This window comes from Chiloscyllium plagiosum, unplaced genomic scaffold (genome assembly GCF_037043375.1).
Source record: "Chiloscyllium plagiosum isolate Xiang-an unplaced genomic scaffold, Cpla_swu_hap1 HiC_scaffold_31, whole genome shotgun sequence".
In the NCBI taxonomy this organism is placed as follows: Eukaryota; Metazoa; Chordata; class Chondrichthyes; order Orectolobiformes; family Hemiscylliidae; genus Chiloscyllium; species Chiloscyllium plagiosum.
Genome location: NW_028270169.1, coordinates 1,211,746 through 1,225,875, shown reverse-complemented (window position 1 = coordinate 1,225,875; position 14,130 = coordinate 1,211,746). Strand labels below are relative to the sequence as shown.

Here is a 14,130-nt window from a genome sequence, read left to right as displayed (position 1 = left end):
AAATAGGATCAGGAGTAGGCCATTCAGTCCTTCAAGCCTATTCTGCCATTCAAAGAGATCAAGGCTGATCTATGTCCTAAATCCACATAGCTGCATTTAGCCAATATCCCTTAATATCTTTGCTTAACTTTGCTTAAATGTTAAATCTCAGATTTAAAATTTACAACCTGTCCAGTATTAATGGAAAAGTTCCAAACCTCTATTTTACTTGGTGAATAAGAGTTCTTCTTAACATCTCTCCTGAACAGTCTAGTCCTAATTTTTAGACTATGACCCTAGCTCTAGAATCCCCTACTAGTGGAAATAGTTTATCTTCAGCTACTTTAACTGAGCTACAGGGGGTGCACAGAAAGGGGAGCTGGAAGGTAAGCGGAGACCAGTTTAAATTAACGTTTTTCTTTTTGCAGTCTGTGTTTTTTTTTCAACTAGGAGCGGGAACCCGGAAGTCGTCAACAGAGACTTCTGGGAAGGTAAGACGTTTGAGTGGAGAAGGAACCTGAGACACTACACGTGTAGTGTCTCCCACCCTACCGCCTCCTCTAACCTAAAAAAAAGGACTCAGTCGGTTGAACAGGTAAGCTACTTAGTGTTCTTGTTTTGGAGACTAGGCGTAGAGTAATGGCAGCGCAGGCAGTGGAATGTTCCTCCTGCAGGATGTTTGAGGTAGGGGTGACCACCGATGCTCCTGCCAACTTCACCTGCAGGAAGTGCAGCCAGCTCCAGCTCCTCACAGACCGCGTTAGGGAACTGGAGCTGGAGTTGGATGAACTGAGGATTATTCGAGTGGCTGATAGATAGAAGCTACAGGGTCATAGTTACGCCAGAGAACAGAGGTAGCTGGGTAACAGTTAGAGGTGGGAAAGGGAGGAACCAGGCAGTGCAGGGATCCCCTGAGGTCGTTCCCCTCAACAATAAATATACCACTTTGGACACTGTTGGGGGGGGGGATCAGCCTAGCAGGGGTAAGCTGCAGTGACCGGTTCTCTGGCACGAGGTCCAGCTCTGAGGCCCAGAAGGGAAAGGGGGAGAGAAGGAGAGCGTTAATTATAGGAGACTCTATAGTTAGAGGGACAGACAGGCGGTTCTGTGGACATGGGCAAGACTCTCGGATGGTTTGTTGCCTCCCGGGTGCCAGGGTCTGAGATGTCTCGGACCGTGTCTTCAGAATCCTTAAGGGGGAGGGTGTGCAGCCAGAAGTCGTGGTGCACATTGGCACCAACGACATAGGTAGGAAGAGGGGTGGGGAAGTCATTCAGGAGCTCAGGGAATTAGGCTGGAAGCTAAAAGCTAGGACGGACAGAGTCGTCATCTCTGGGTTGTTGCCGGTGCCACGTGACAGTGAAGCAAGGAATAGGGAGAGAGTGCAGTTGAACACGTGGCTGCAAGAATGGTGTAGGAGGGAGGGATTCAGGTATTTGGACAATTGGACTGCATTCTGGGGAAGGTGGGACCTGTACAAGCAGGACAGATTACACCTGAACCAGAAGGACACCAATAGCCTGGGAGGTAGGTTTGCAAGCACTCTTCGGGAGGGTTTAAACTAATTTGGCAGGGGGATAGGATCCGGACTTGTAGCCCAGCAAGTAGGTTAGCTGTTTTTCAGGATGTCCAAGAAGGTAGGGAGGCTGTGGAGAAGGTAGCACTGACAGGGAATACTTGCGGACACAGAGATGGGCTCAAGTGTGTATACTTCAACGCAAGGAGTATCAGAAATAAGGTGGGTGAACTTAAGGCGTGGATCAGTACTTGGGACTACGATGTTGTGGCCATCCCGGAAACGTGGATAGAAGAGGGACAGGAATGGTTGTTGGAGGTTCCTGGTTACAGATGTTTCAGTAAGATTAGGGAGGGTGGTAAAAAAGGAGGGGGGGGGGTGGCGTTGCTAATTAGAAATGGTATAATGGCTGCAGAAAGGCAGTTCGAGGGGGATCTGCCTTTGGAGGTAGTATGGGCTGAAGTCAGAAATAGGAAAGGTGCAGTCACCTTGTTGGGTGTTTACTATAGGCCCCCCAATAGCAGCAGAGATGTGGAGAAACAGATTGGGAAACAGATTTTGGAAAGGTGCAGAAGCCACAGGGTAGTAGTCATGGGCGATTTCAACTTTCCAAATATTGATTGGAAGCTCTTTAGATCAAGTAGATTGGACGGGGCGGTGTTTGTGCAGTGTGTCCATGAAGCTTTTCTAACTCAGTGTGTAGATTGTCCGACCAGAGGGGAGGCCATATCGGTACTTGGTAACGAACCGCGACAAATGATGGGCTTGTTAGTGGGTGAGCATTTTGGTGATGGTGACCACAATTCTGTGACTTTCACCTTGGTTATGGAGAGAGATAGGTGCGTGCAACATGGCAGGTTTTACAATTGGGGGAAGGGTAAATACAATGCTGCAAGACAGGATCTGAGGAGCATAAACTGGGAGCATAGGCTGTCAGGGAAGGATGTCATTGAAATGTGGAACTTTTTCAAGGAACAGATACGACGTGTCCTTGATATGTATGTACCTGTCAGGCAGGAAAGAGATGGTCGTGTGAGGGAACCTTGGTTGACGAGGGAGGTTGAATGTCTTGTAAAGAGGAAGAAGGAGGCTTACATAAGGTTGAGGAAACAAGGTTCAGACAGAGCGTTGGAGGGATACAGGATAGCCAGGAGGGAGCTGAAGAAAGGGATTAGGAGAGATAAGAGAAGGCATTAAAAATCTTTGGCGGGTAGGATCAAGGATATCCCCAAGGCTTTTAATGCGTATGTGAGAAACATGAGAATGACGAGAACGAGGGTAGGTCCGATCAAGGACAGTAGTGGGAGACTGTGTATTGAGTCGGAAGAGATAGGAGACGTCTTGAATGAGTACTTTTCTTCAGTATTTACAAATGAGAGGGACCGTATTGTTGAAGAGGAGAGTATGAAACGGACTGGTAAGCTAGAGGAGATACTTGTTAGGAAGGAAGATGTGCTGGGCATTTTGAAAAACTTGAGGATAGACAAGTCCCCCGGGCCTGACGGGATATATCCTAGGTCTATGTGGGAAGCAAGAGAGGAAATTGCAGAACCGTTGGCAATGATCTTTTCGTCTTCACTGTCAATGGGGGTGGTGCCAGGGGACTGGAGAGTGGTGAATGTTGTGCCCCTGTTCAAAAAAGGGAATAGGGATAACCCCGGGAATTACAGGCCAGTTAGTCTTACTTCGGTGGTAGGCAAAGTAATAGAAAGGGTACTGAGGGATAGGATTTATGAGTATCTGGAAAGACACTGCTTGATTAGGGCAACCAGCACGGATTTGTGAGGGGTAGGTCTTGCCTTACAAGTCTTATTGAATTCTTTGAGGAGATGACCAAGCATGTGGATGAGGGTAGAGCAGTGGATGTAGTGTACATGGATTTTAGTAAGGCATTTGATAAGGTTCCCCATGGTAGGCTTATGCGGAAAGTCAGGAGGCATGGGATAGTGGGAAGGTTGGCCAGTTGGATAGAGAACTGGCTAACCGGTCGAAGTCAGAGAGTGGTGGTAGATGGTAAATATTCAGCCTGGAGCCCAGTTACAAGTGGAGTTCCGCAGGGATCAGTTCTGGGTCCTCTGCTATTTGTAATTTTTATTGATGACTTGGAAGAGGGAGTTGAAGGGTGGGTCAGTAAATTTGCCGACGATACGAAGATTGGTGGAGTTGTGGATAGTGAGGAGGGCTGTTGGCGCCTGCAAAGGGACTTAGATATGATGCAGGGTTCTTAGTAAGGTGGAGGAGCAGAGGGATCTTGGGGTCTATGTTCATAGATCTTTGAAAGTTGCTTCTCAGGTGGATAGAGCTTGTAAGAAGGCCTATGGTGTATTAGCGTTCATTAGCAGAGGGATTGAATTCAAGAGTCGTGAGGTGATGTTGCAGCTGTATAGGACCTTGGTAAGGCCACATTTGGAGTAGTGTGTGCAGTTCTGGTCACCTCATTTTAGGAAAGATGTGGAAGCTTTGGAGAGGGTGCAGAGGAGATTTACCAGGATGTTGCCTGGAATGGAGAATAAGTCCTACGAGGATAGGTTGAGAGTGCTAGGCCTTTACTCATTGGAACGGAGAAGGATGAGGGGTGACTTGATAGAGGTTTATAAGATGATCAGGGGAATAGATAGAGTAGACAGTCAGAGACTTTTCCCCCGGGTACAACAGAGTGTTACAAGGGGACATAAATTTAAGGTGAAGGGTGGAAGATATAGGGGGGGATGTCAGGGGTAGGTTCTTTACCCAGAGAGTGGTGGGGGCATGGAATGCGCTGCCTGTGGGAGTGGCAGAGTCAGAATCATTGGTGATCTTTAAGCGGCAATTGGATAGGTACAAGGATAGGTGCTTAAGCTAGGACAAATGTTCGGCACAACATCGTGGGCTGTAGGGCCTGTTCTGTGCTGTATTGTTCTATGTTCTATGTTTTTCTTATTAACATCTGGAAGACCGATCAGATCACCCCTTAATCTTCCAAACCCTAGACAAAACAGGCCTAATTTTATAAAAACCTAAAGAGATGTGGATGCTAGAAATCAGAAACAAAAGCAGATATTGCTGGAAAACTTCAGCCAGGTCTGGCAGCACCTGTGGAGAGAAATCAGAGTTAACGTTTTGGGTCCAGTGACCCTCCCTCAGAACACTAATTCCTAATTTATATAATCTCCTCATAACTTAACCCCTTAAATCCAGGTACCATTCTTGTAAACTTACATGTACTCCCTCCAAGGAGAATGTATCTTTCCATTTTCCTCTTACCTCTGACCACATTTGTCTCATAAGTAGCCCTGGAGAGTAGACCTTCCGGTTGTGGATTCTGGCTTCTGGGAGACAGTTCCTCTTGTTTAATAAACTGTAATGGACCTAGGACATCAGAAATAAAGCACTGTATGAATACATTTCTTTTTCATGTCTCAAATCAAAAATGCTTCTTGAATTTATCTCCATTCTTAGAACAAATAGAAGTTAACGAGTATGATCAATCTGAACATTATGGCACAGACAGTCTCACACAGGGCACCCCACACCTTAAATGCATTATCTGGACCGACATGACATCAATTGTTGAAGTTCACTTGAGAAAGTAACTTTAGAAAAGTTTTGCGATTTACATATGAAAGAACTGAAACCAACATGTTCATTCTAAATGATGAGAGAGTTAAACAATCCAGGTATTTTTCAATACATAATTTCAGTTACATCACACTGTAATTTTGCTATAAGTTTTGTGACTTATAATCTATTACTCCACAGCTATGTGATGAAGGAGCGGCGCTCCAAAAGCTAGTGCTTCCAAATAAACCTGTTGGACTATAACCTGGTGTTGTGTGATTTTTAACTTTGGACAAATTCTTTGAAGAGGTAATGAACAATTTAGATTAAAGCAAGCCATGGGCGTGATCTATTTGGATTTCCAGAAGGCTTTGACAAGATGTTGCACAAGACACTGCTCAAACAATTCAGGTTTTAAATAACAGTCAACAGTGTTCGGAGCAGCAACATTGAGGAAGTGGGGAAACTGCAGAAGAACTTGGACAAAGAAGTGGGCAAAGAAGTGACAGATGGAATACAATGTGACAAAGTGTAAGGTTATACATTTTGGTAGGAAGAATAGAAATACTGGCTGTTTTCTAAACTGGGAAATGTTTCAGAAATCTGAAGTGCAAAGGGACTTCAATCTAATTCAGGATTCAGGTTGAAATGCAAGATCAGTTGGCAGTTGGGATGGCAAATGCAATGTTGGCATTATTTCAAGTGGGCTATAAAACAAGGGCAGAGATATACTGCTGTCTAAGGCTCTGGGCAGACTGCATTTAGAATATTATAATTCGCTTTGGGCCCTGTATTTAAGGAAAGATGTGCTGATATTGGAGGGGGTCCAGAGGAGATTTACAAGAATGACCCCGGGGACGAAGGGCTTGTCATTTGAGATGTTGTCAAGAGTGCTGGGTCTGTATTCAGTGCAGTTTAGAAAGATGAGGGGAATCTGATTGAAACTTACAGGATACTGAGGCGCCTGGATAGGGCGGATGTGGAGAAGATGCTTCCACTTGTAGGAGAGACTAGGACCCAGGGACACAATGTCAGGAACAACCATTTAGAACTGAGATGAGGAAGCTTAGAGGTTGGTTAATCTGTGGAATTCATTAACACAGGGAGCTGTGGAGGCCAAGTCATTAAGTGTATTTAAGGCAGAGATAGATACTTCTGGTATCAGTATTTGACATTTCCAGTCTTTGTAAAAAGACTCTTGACTAACCATCCTATCCACTCCTCTCAATTTTATATAGTTCTATCAAATTATTCCTCAGCCTCCAATACTCCAGCAAAAAATTATCCAAGTTTGTTCAACTTCTCCTTAGAGCTTATACACTACAATCCAGGCAATGTCCTGGTGAAATTTTTTTTGCACTCTCTCCAAATTTTTGTGTGTAGATCTCTACGACTCTATGTGACAATACTATGGCTTTAAGAGGTGCATTTTGTCCTTTTCTTAAAAAAAGGAAAGTTGATACACAGGTACAAAGCAGTCTGCTCCAAAGCCAATAAAATAAACAGCTTGTGAGGCCTTGGACTTTTTTTTAAAAAAAGGTTTAGATAATAGAAGCAGCCTGTTTAAGTCTCTCATCATTTAGAATGAACATGTTGGTTTCAGTTCTTTCATATGTAAATCGCAAAACTTTTCTAAAGTTTCTTTCTCAAGTGGGGTCAAGCTCCCACAGAACCAGAAATATTTTTCAGTTTAAGCCTTCATTAGAAGTTGCTGAGACCTTGAAACTAAGGAAGCTCTTATTTGCCTCTCTGTTACAGCCAGAAGCTGGAACTCTCTCCCTGTTGCTAAAATTGCCTGAGACACAATATTTTACTGAATATGTTTTTCCGAGGTCTTTATTGATGTTACTATACTGGAACAATTAATTAGTAGTAGTTAATACATATGTATATTATTTGGTTAAGCATTTCAATAGTCACAATTAAGCCAATTATTTTCTTTTCTTTTTATTTTTTCTGTATTGTTATTACAGAGCATGAATAAAGTGCGTTTTGTTTCAAGCCTGATAGTTTGACCAATCGAATTGCATCCGGAACACAGCGTCTTATGCTTACTTTTAAAATAAAAAAAATGTAGACTATATTCTAGACTATATTCTTAATATATTTTGAGGTGGTTTGATCCGGTCCATAAGATCTATGACAGCCTTCCTATACAGCAATGACCCCCAGAATTGCACAGAATACTCCAAATGAACTGTTTAGGATTATACTCACTGAAACTCACAAGAGTGAAAGGGATGAGATTGTGTGAAATATAGAACTTTATAGATTATTCAAAGATTGAAAAAAAACAAAAAAACAGAAAAAAACAGGAATAAGCTATTAAGGGACAAAGAAAAGTTTATACAGGAATTGAAAGCAAGAATACCAGGGGACTGGAGAGTGGAGAATGTTGTGCCCCTGTTCAAAAAAGGGAATAGGGATAACCCCGGGAATTACAGGCCAGTTAGTCTTACTTCGGTGGTAGGCAAAGTAATGGAAAGGGTACTGAGGGATAGGATTTATGAGTATCTGGAAAGACACTGCTTGATTAGGGACAGCCAGCATGGATTTGTGAAGGGTAGGTCTTGCCTTACAAGTCTTATTGAATTCTTTGAGGAGGTGACCAAGCATGTGGATGAGGGTAGTGCAGTGGATGTAGTATACATGGATTTTAGTAAGGCATTTGATAAGGTTCCCCATGGTATGCTTATGCGGAAAGTCAGGAGGCATGGGATAGAGGGAAATTTGGCCAGTTGGATAGAAAACTGGCTAACCGGTCGAAGTCAGAGAGTGGTGGTAGATGGTAAATATTCAGCATGGAGCCCAGTTACAAGTGGAGTTCCGCAGGGATCAGTTCTGGGTCCTCTGCTGTTTGTAATTTTTATTAATGACTTGGAAGAGGGAGTCGAAGGGTGGGTCAGTAAATTTGCAGATGATACGAAGATTGGTGGAGTTGTGGATAGTGAGGAGGGCTGTTGTCGGCTGCAAAGGGACTTAGATATGATGCAGAGCTGGGCTGAGGAGTGGCAGATGGAGTTCAACCCTGCCAAGTGTGAGGTTGTCCATTTTGGAAAGACAAATAAGAATGCGGAATACAGGGTTAACGGTAGGGTTCTTAGTGAGGTGGAGGAACAGAGGGATCTTGGGGTCTATGTTCATAGGTCTTTGAAAGTTGCCACTCAGGTGGATAGAGCTTGTAAGAAGGCCTATGGTGTATTTGCGTTCATTAGCAGAGGGATTGAATTCAAGAGTCGTGAAGTGATGTTGCAACTGTACAGGACTTTGGTTAGGCCACATTTGGAGTAGTGTGTGCAGTTCTGGTCGCCTCACTTTAGGAAAGATGTGGAAGCTTTGGAGAGGGTGCAGAGAAGATTTACCAGGATGTTGCCTGGAATGGAGAATAGGTTGTACGAGGAAAGGTTGAGAGTGCTAGGCCTTTTCTCGTTGGAATGGCGAAGGATGAGGGGTGACTTGATAGAGGTTTATAAGATGATCAGAGGAATAGAGTAGACAGTCAGAAACTTTTTCCCCGGGTACAACAGAGTGTTACAAGGGGACATAAATTTAAGGTGAAGGGTGAGAGGTATAGGGGAGATGTCAGGGGTGGGTTCTTTACCCAGAGAGTGGTGGGGGCATGGAATGCGCTGCCTGTGGGAGTGGTAGAGTCAGAATCTTTGGTGACCTTTCAGCGGCAATTGGATAGGTACATGGATGGCTGCTTAAGCTAGGACAAATGTTCGGCACAACATCGTGGGCCGAAGGGCCTGTTCTGTGCTGTATTGTTCTATGTTCTAATATTGCAAACAATTCTGGTCTCCTTCCTATTGGAACGATGTTGTGAAACTTGAAAGGGTTCGAGAAGATTTACAAGGATGTTGTCAGGGTTGGAGGATTTCAGCTATAGGGAGAGGTTGAATTGGCTGGGGCTGTTTCCCCTGGAGTGTTGGAGGCTAAGGGGTGACCTTATAGAGGTTTATAAAATCATGAGGGGCATGGGTAGGATAAATTGACAAAGTCTTTCTCTGGGGTGAGGGAGTCCAGAACGAGAGGGCATAGGTTTAGGGTGAGAGGAGAAAGATATAAAAAAGACTTAAGGGGCAAATTTTCCACTCAGAAGGTGGTACGTGTATGGAATGATCTGCCAGAGAAAGTGCGTAAAAACAAGGACTGCGGATGCTGAAAACCAGATTCTAGATTAGAGTGGTGCTGGAAAAGCACAGCAGTTCAGGCAGCACCCGAGAAGCAGGAAAATCGACGTTTCGGGCAAAAGCCCTTCATTCATCAGGAATACAGGCAGAGTGCCTGCAGGGTGGAGAGATAAATGAGAGGAGGGTGGGGAGAAAGTAGCATAGAGTACAATAGGTGAATGGGGGTGGGGATGGAGGTGATAGGTCAGGGAGGAGGGTGGAGTGGATAGGTGGAAAGGAAGATAGGCAGGTAGGACAAGTCATTGGGACAGTGCTGAGCTGGAAGTTTGGAACTGGGGTGAGGTGGGGGAAGGGGAAATGAGGAAACTGGTGAAGAGCTTCAGGGCAGAGTTGCAGTGGGAGAGGGACTCCCACTGGTTTCCAGCATCTGCAGTCCTTGTTTTTACCTAGTTGATTGTAACCCTTCTGCGAATCCTCTTGCAAGGATGCCTGCCTTGAAGAAGTTTTCCTCCTCTCTCTACAAGAATCTCAGTTAGTACAATTGTAGCAAGACATCCCTACTCCCGTACTCGAATCCTCTTGCTGTGAAGGCCAAATTGCTAATTGGCATTCTTCACCCCATGCTGCACCTGTCACTTATTATCCTTGGACTGGTGTACAAGGATACCCAGGGTTTTTTACATTTCCCCCTTTTCCAATCTATCATCTATGGATAGGATTGCCTTCCTGTTTTTGCTATAACCACGACATCAGGAAGCTTTGCCCATCAGCCAAGTGGGGAGTATTCCATTACACTCCTCACTTGTGTCCTGCAGATGATGGACAGGCTTTGGGGAGTAAGGAGGTGAGTTACTAGCATTCCTCGCCTCTGACCTGCTCTTGTGGCCACTATGATTATGTGGCAAGTCCAGTTGAGTTCCTGGTTAATGGTAACCCTAAGGATGTTGGTGGTGGGAACTTCGGTGATACGACAAGATCTGCTGGGTTTCTCCAGCTTTTTCAGTGTTTGTTTCAGTTTTCCAGTATGTGCAGTATTTGCTTTTATAGCATCAAACTAAGGGTAGTTTAAGGAGCAATTAATGCTTTCTGAGAAGTAACACATCAAAAGGTCAGAAGTGAAGACAGACAGTACAGTGAGTGAGTCTGAATGGGCTACTGAGCTTAGTGAGTGAACCTGTCATCCAGTGGAGTGGGTGGATTCTCAGTTCAGGTTGACTGATAAAACTGCAATGACTGGGGACTGGTTTGGAATAAGACACGAGTTAAATTATGGAATTACAATGCAGAAAATGGTTTACATTTGTCTCTTCCCAGCTTACCTTAGCCTTCCTGTTGTGCTATCCAACTTCCAAATAGAGATAGTTAAGCGACTCTTGGATAGGCACATGGAAGTTATTACAATGAAGGTTATGTAGGTTAGTCTGATCTAAGTAGGATAAAAGGCTGACCCAACATAAAGAGCCGAAGGGTCTGTACTGTGCTGTACTGTTCTATGTTTTCTATTAAATGTATCCATATTATTCACCTCAACCACTCCACAGGACAGCAAGTTCCACCCCACTCAAAATTATTACAGTAGAATATAATTCATCCCATCGTGTCTGCACTAACTCTCCAACTGGCCATTCCGCATAATAACATTCTCCTGCCTTCTCTCCATAACCCTGCACATTTCTTCCTTTTCAAATAACAACCTTCCTTTCAAATACCTTGACTGAACCTGAGTCTAACACATTTTTGTCGTTTATATAAATATTTGCTTTTGAATATCGGAGGAATGGTTAGTAAGTTTGGAGATGACCAGAAAATTGGTGGTGTAATGGACATTAGGAAGTTTATCTTAGAGTACAATGGGACATTGATCAGATGGGCCAGTGGCTTGAGGAGTGGCAGATGGAGTTTAATTTAGATAAATATAAGGTGTTGCATTTTGGTCAGGTAAATCAGGGCAGGACATTTACACTTAATAGTTAGGTCCTGGGGAGTGTTGCAGAACTAAGGGACCTTGCGGTGCAGGTTCATATTCTTTGAAGGTGGAGTCACAGGTAGACAGGGTAGTGAAGAAGGTGCTTGGTATGTTTGCCTATGTTGGTTGGTGCATTGAGTAGAGCAGCTGGGATATAATGCTACATCTGTATAGGACATTAGTTAGGCTGCTTTACGAATACTGCATTCAATTCTGGTGTCCCTGCGAGAAAAGGTATTGTTAAAGTTGAGATGGTGCAGAAAAGATTTTGTAAGAACGTTGCCAGGGTTGGAGGAATTGAGCTAGAAGGAGAGGCTGAATAGGCTGGGGCAATTTTGCCTGGAGCATCAGAGCCTGAGGGGTGACTTTATAGGGATATATAAAACCATGAATGGCATGGACAAGGTGAATGGCCAAGGTTTTATTTACCCAGGGTAGAGTAATCCAAAACTAGAAGGCATAGGTTTAAGCTGAGAGGGACAAGATATAAAAGGGACCTAATGGATAACATTTTCACACAAAGAGTGCTGCATGTATGTGGTTACAATTACAACATTTAAGCGCTATCTGGATGGGGATATGAATAGAAAGGGTTTGGAGGGATAAGGGCCAAATGCTGGCAAATGGGATTAGATTAATTTAGGATATCTGGTTAGCATGGACAAGTTACACCGAAGGGTCTGTTTCCATGTTTAACAACTCTGACTCAATGACTCAGGATGAAGAAGATTTAATGTGCTCTAAAGTTATAGCTGACAAAGCAGTAGTAAATCCCATGCATCCTTGAGTTTCTTAACTAGTCCCCTCCAAATTTTGGGGTTCTATCAATAATTGAAACAAATATTGAAATGAACAGACAACAAAAGTAGGCAACTCACCAGATTTCACAGGATCCTGTTGTCTTGGCAGCCCGAGGGAGATGGAACCCACTGTATTTTTCACAGTTTCTTGGTTATAAGCTACTTGGTTGTGAGGGGCTAGGTATGTGCCAGAAGAAACCTTAAATGGAAAAAGGAAAATTTTGTTCAAACTTGCATATTTCCTTCATCTCTCAGTTCTGCCCAGACTTTTGTTTTGGAGGAATGATCAGTATGCCATTCCAGCCTTAACAAACTATCCCATTGATTTAAAAAAAAACTGTTAATTCTATTCTTAACAATTACCCATTCAATTGCAGACATTACTCAATGAAGGTAAGGAAAGAAAACACCATTTTGTGTCGATTTCGGAATCTGAATTTCTAAACGTTGTATTTTACACTTGTGTTAATATTCCTCAGTTTCAAATGATACATCTAGTGGAGCAGTAGAGGTAGTCTGCTACAGCCTGTTACTTTTAAGCTTCATTACAATTCGCATGAAAAATCCCATTAATTTAATGCTTGTGTTAAATTCCTGTGAAAGTTGGAGTGAGGTACCAGCATTCATGTGCTTTGCCTTTTGAGTGATTTTTATCTCTACACAACAGAGTTTAGCTTTGGGGATGATTTCATCCTTGATAATGAGCACTTCTTTAACCAAGTTCAGTTAGTGTACACATACCACTGGCACAAGCTATGTTTATGCACCTAGTGAAATGCTTTCAGAAAATTGCACTACGCTGGGATTGACATCATCTTCCTGTGGAAAAAAAGTTATCCAACAAAACAGCCTCTACAACAATCCCTAATTACAATCCAGTTGGAGCTTTAGGGAAGTGTCTCATCAGTACTTACCCACCTCACTGCCTGGATGCACAAAATACATAGAACCACAAACACAATTACAGAAATCAAAGGAAGTAACTGGAGGATCCATACCTGTAACAGACTCTGGCAGACTGCTGCTCCCATGTACTGCTGTAATTAACGTAAATACATTCACACATGGCTACGAACTGCCGCTCAAACCCATATATTGTTACAATTTAATGAAAATATTTTCTTTTAAACATTAAATTTCTAGTTAAATACATATAGATTTTAGAAAGTGATAATCCTGCATAATTGAACAAGCCCATTGTTAAAAATTGGGATCAAGATATACATTCTCTCAGCAGATCACAGATTCTCATCATCAGGAAACTGATACATATATTTAGATTCTGAAAACAAAAGTAACATTTAATCTGTTGAGATCCTGCAAGTCAAAGCATAGGAGCCACAGCATTCTACTCAGTTCAGCGACTGCTCCAGTCTTTGGCAGAGGTATTCCAAGTAACATGTAACTATACAACTAGTAGCCAAGGATTCATATACAAGTGGATGGCATTGAGTCTTGCATCACTGCTCCAATATCAGTAGACTGACTCAATGGTTTTCTGCTGCACTGACCTGCAGAGAGACAGTTAGACTCAGTCCCAAACTATCTGACTCTTCTACAACCTCTCCTGTGGCTGCTTCCCTCAACAACAAGTATACCATTTTGGATACTGTTGTGGGGGACGACTTACTAGGCGTAAGCCATGAGGTACAGGTCACTGGCACAGAGTCTGTCCCTGCTGCTTAAAAGGCAAGAGGGAAGAGGAGCAGAGCATTAGTCATTGGGGACTCTATAGTTAGGGGGACAGAAATGGGAACGAGAGACACTCATGGTTGGTGCGTTGCCTCCCAGGTGCCAGGGTTTGTGTTGTCGTGGATCGTGTTTTTGGGATCCTTGAGGGAGGGGGGCAGCCCAAAGTCGTGGCCCACATAGGCACTAATGACATAGGTAGGAAAAGGGATAGGGATTTAAGGCAGAAATTCAGGGAACTAGGGTGGAAGCTTTGAGCTAGAACAGAGTTATTCCCTCTGGTTTGTTGCCATGCCACATGCTAGTGAGGCGAGGAATAGCGAGAGAAAGGTGTTGATCATGTGGCTACAGGGATGGTGCAGAAGGGAGGGTTTCAGATACCTGGCTAATTGGGGCTAATTTTGAGGTAGGTAGGACCTCTACATACATGATGGTTTATACCTGAACCAGAGGGGTAACAATATCCTGGTGGGGGGGGGGGGGGGGGGCGGAATGGTAATGATCTCTGGG

General features: G+C 43.6%; 1 protein-coding gene across 15 annotated transcripts in view; it reads right to left on the bottom strand.

Moving 5' to 3' along the window:
- ncor1 (nuclear receptor corepressor 1) overlaps positions 1 to 14,130 on the bottom strand; it is a 411,320-nt gene that overhangs the window by 81,783 nt on the left and 315,407 nt on the right. For 13 of the 15 annotated variants that reach the window (XM_087977100.1, XM_087977101.1, XM_087977099.1 and 10 more), the window contains 3 exons: positions 12,930 to 12,968; positions 12,010 to 12,130; positions 4,739 to 4,843 (listed from right to left, as the gene is read on the bottom strand). In XM_087977100.1, coding sequence (XP_087833226.1) covers positions 4,739 to 4,843; positions 12,010 to 12,130; positions 12,930 to 12,968 — 265 coding nt within the window. The remainder of the gene's footprint in view (positions 1 to 4,738; positions 4,844 to 12,009; positions 12,131 to 12,929; positions 12,969 to 14,130) is intronic. The other 2 variants (XM_087977112.1, XM_087977105.1) reach the window with 1 other exon arrangement.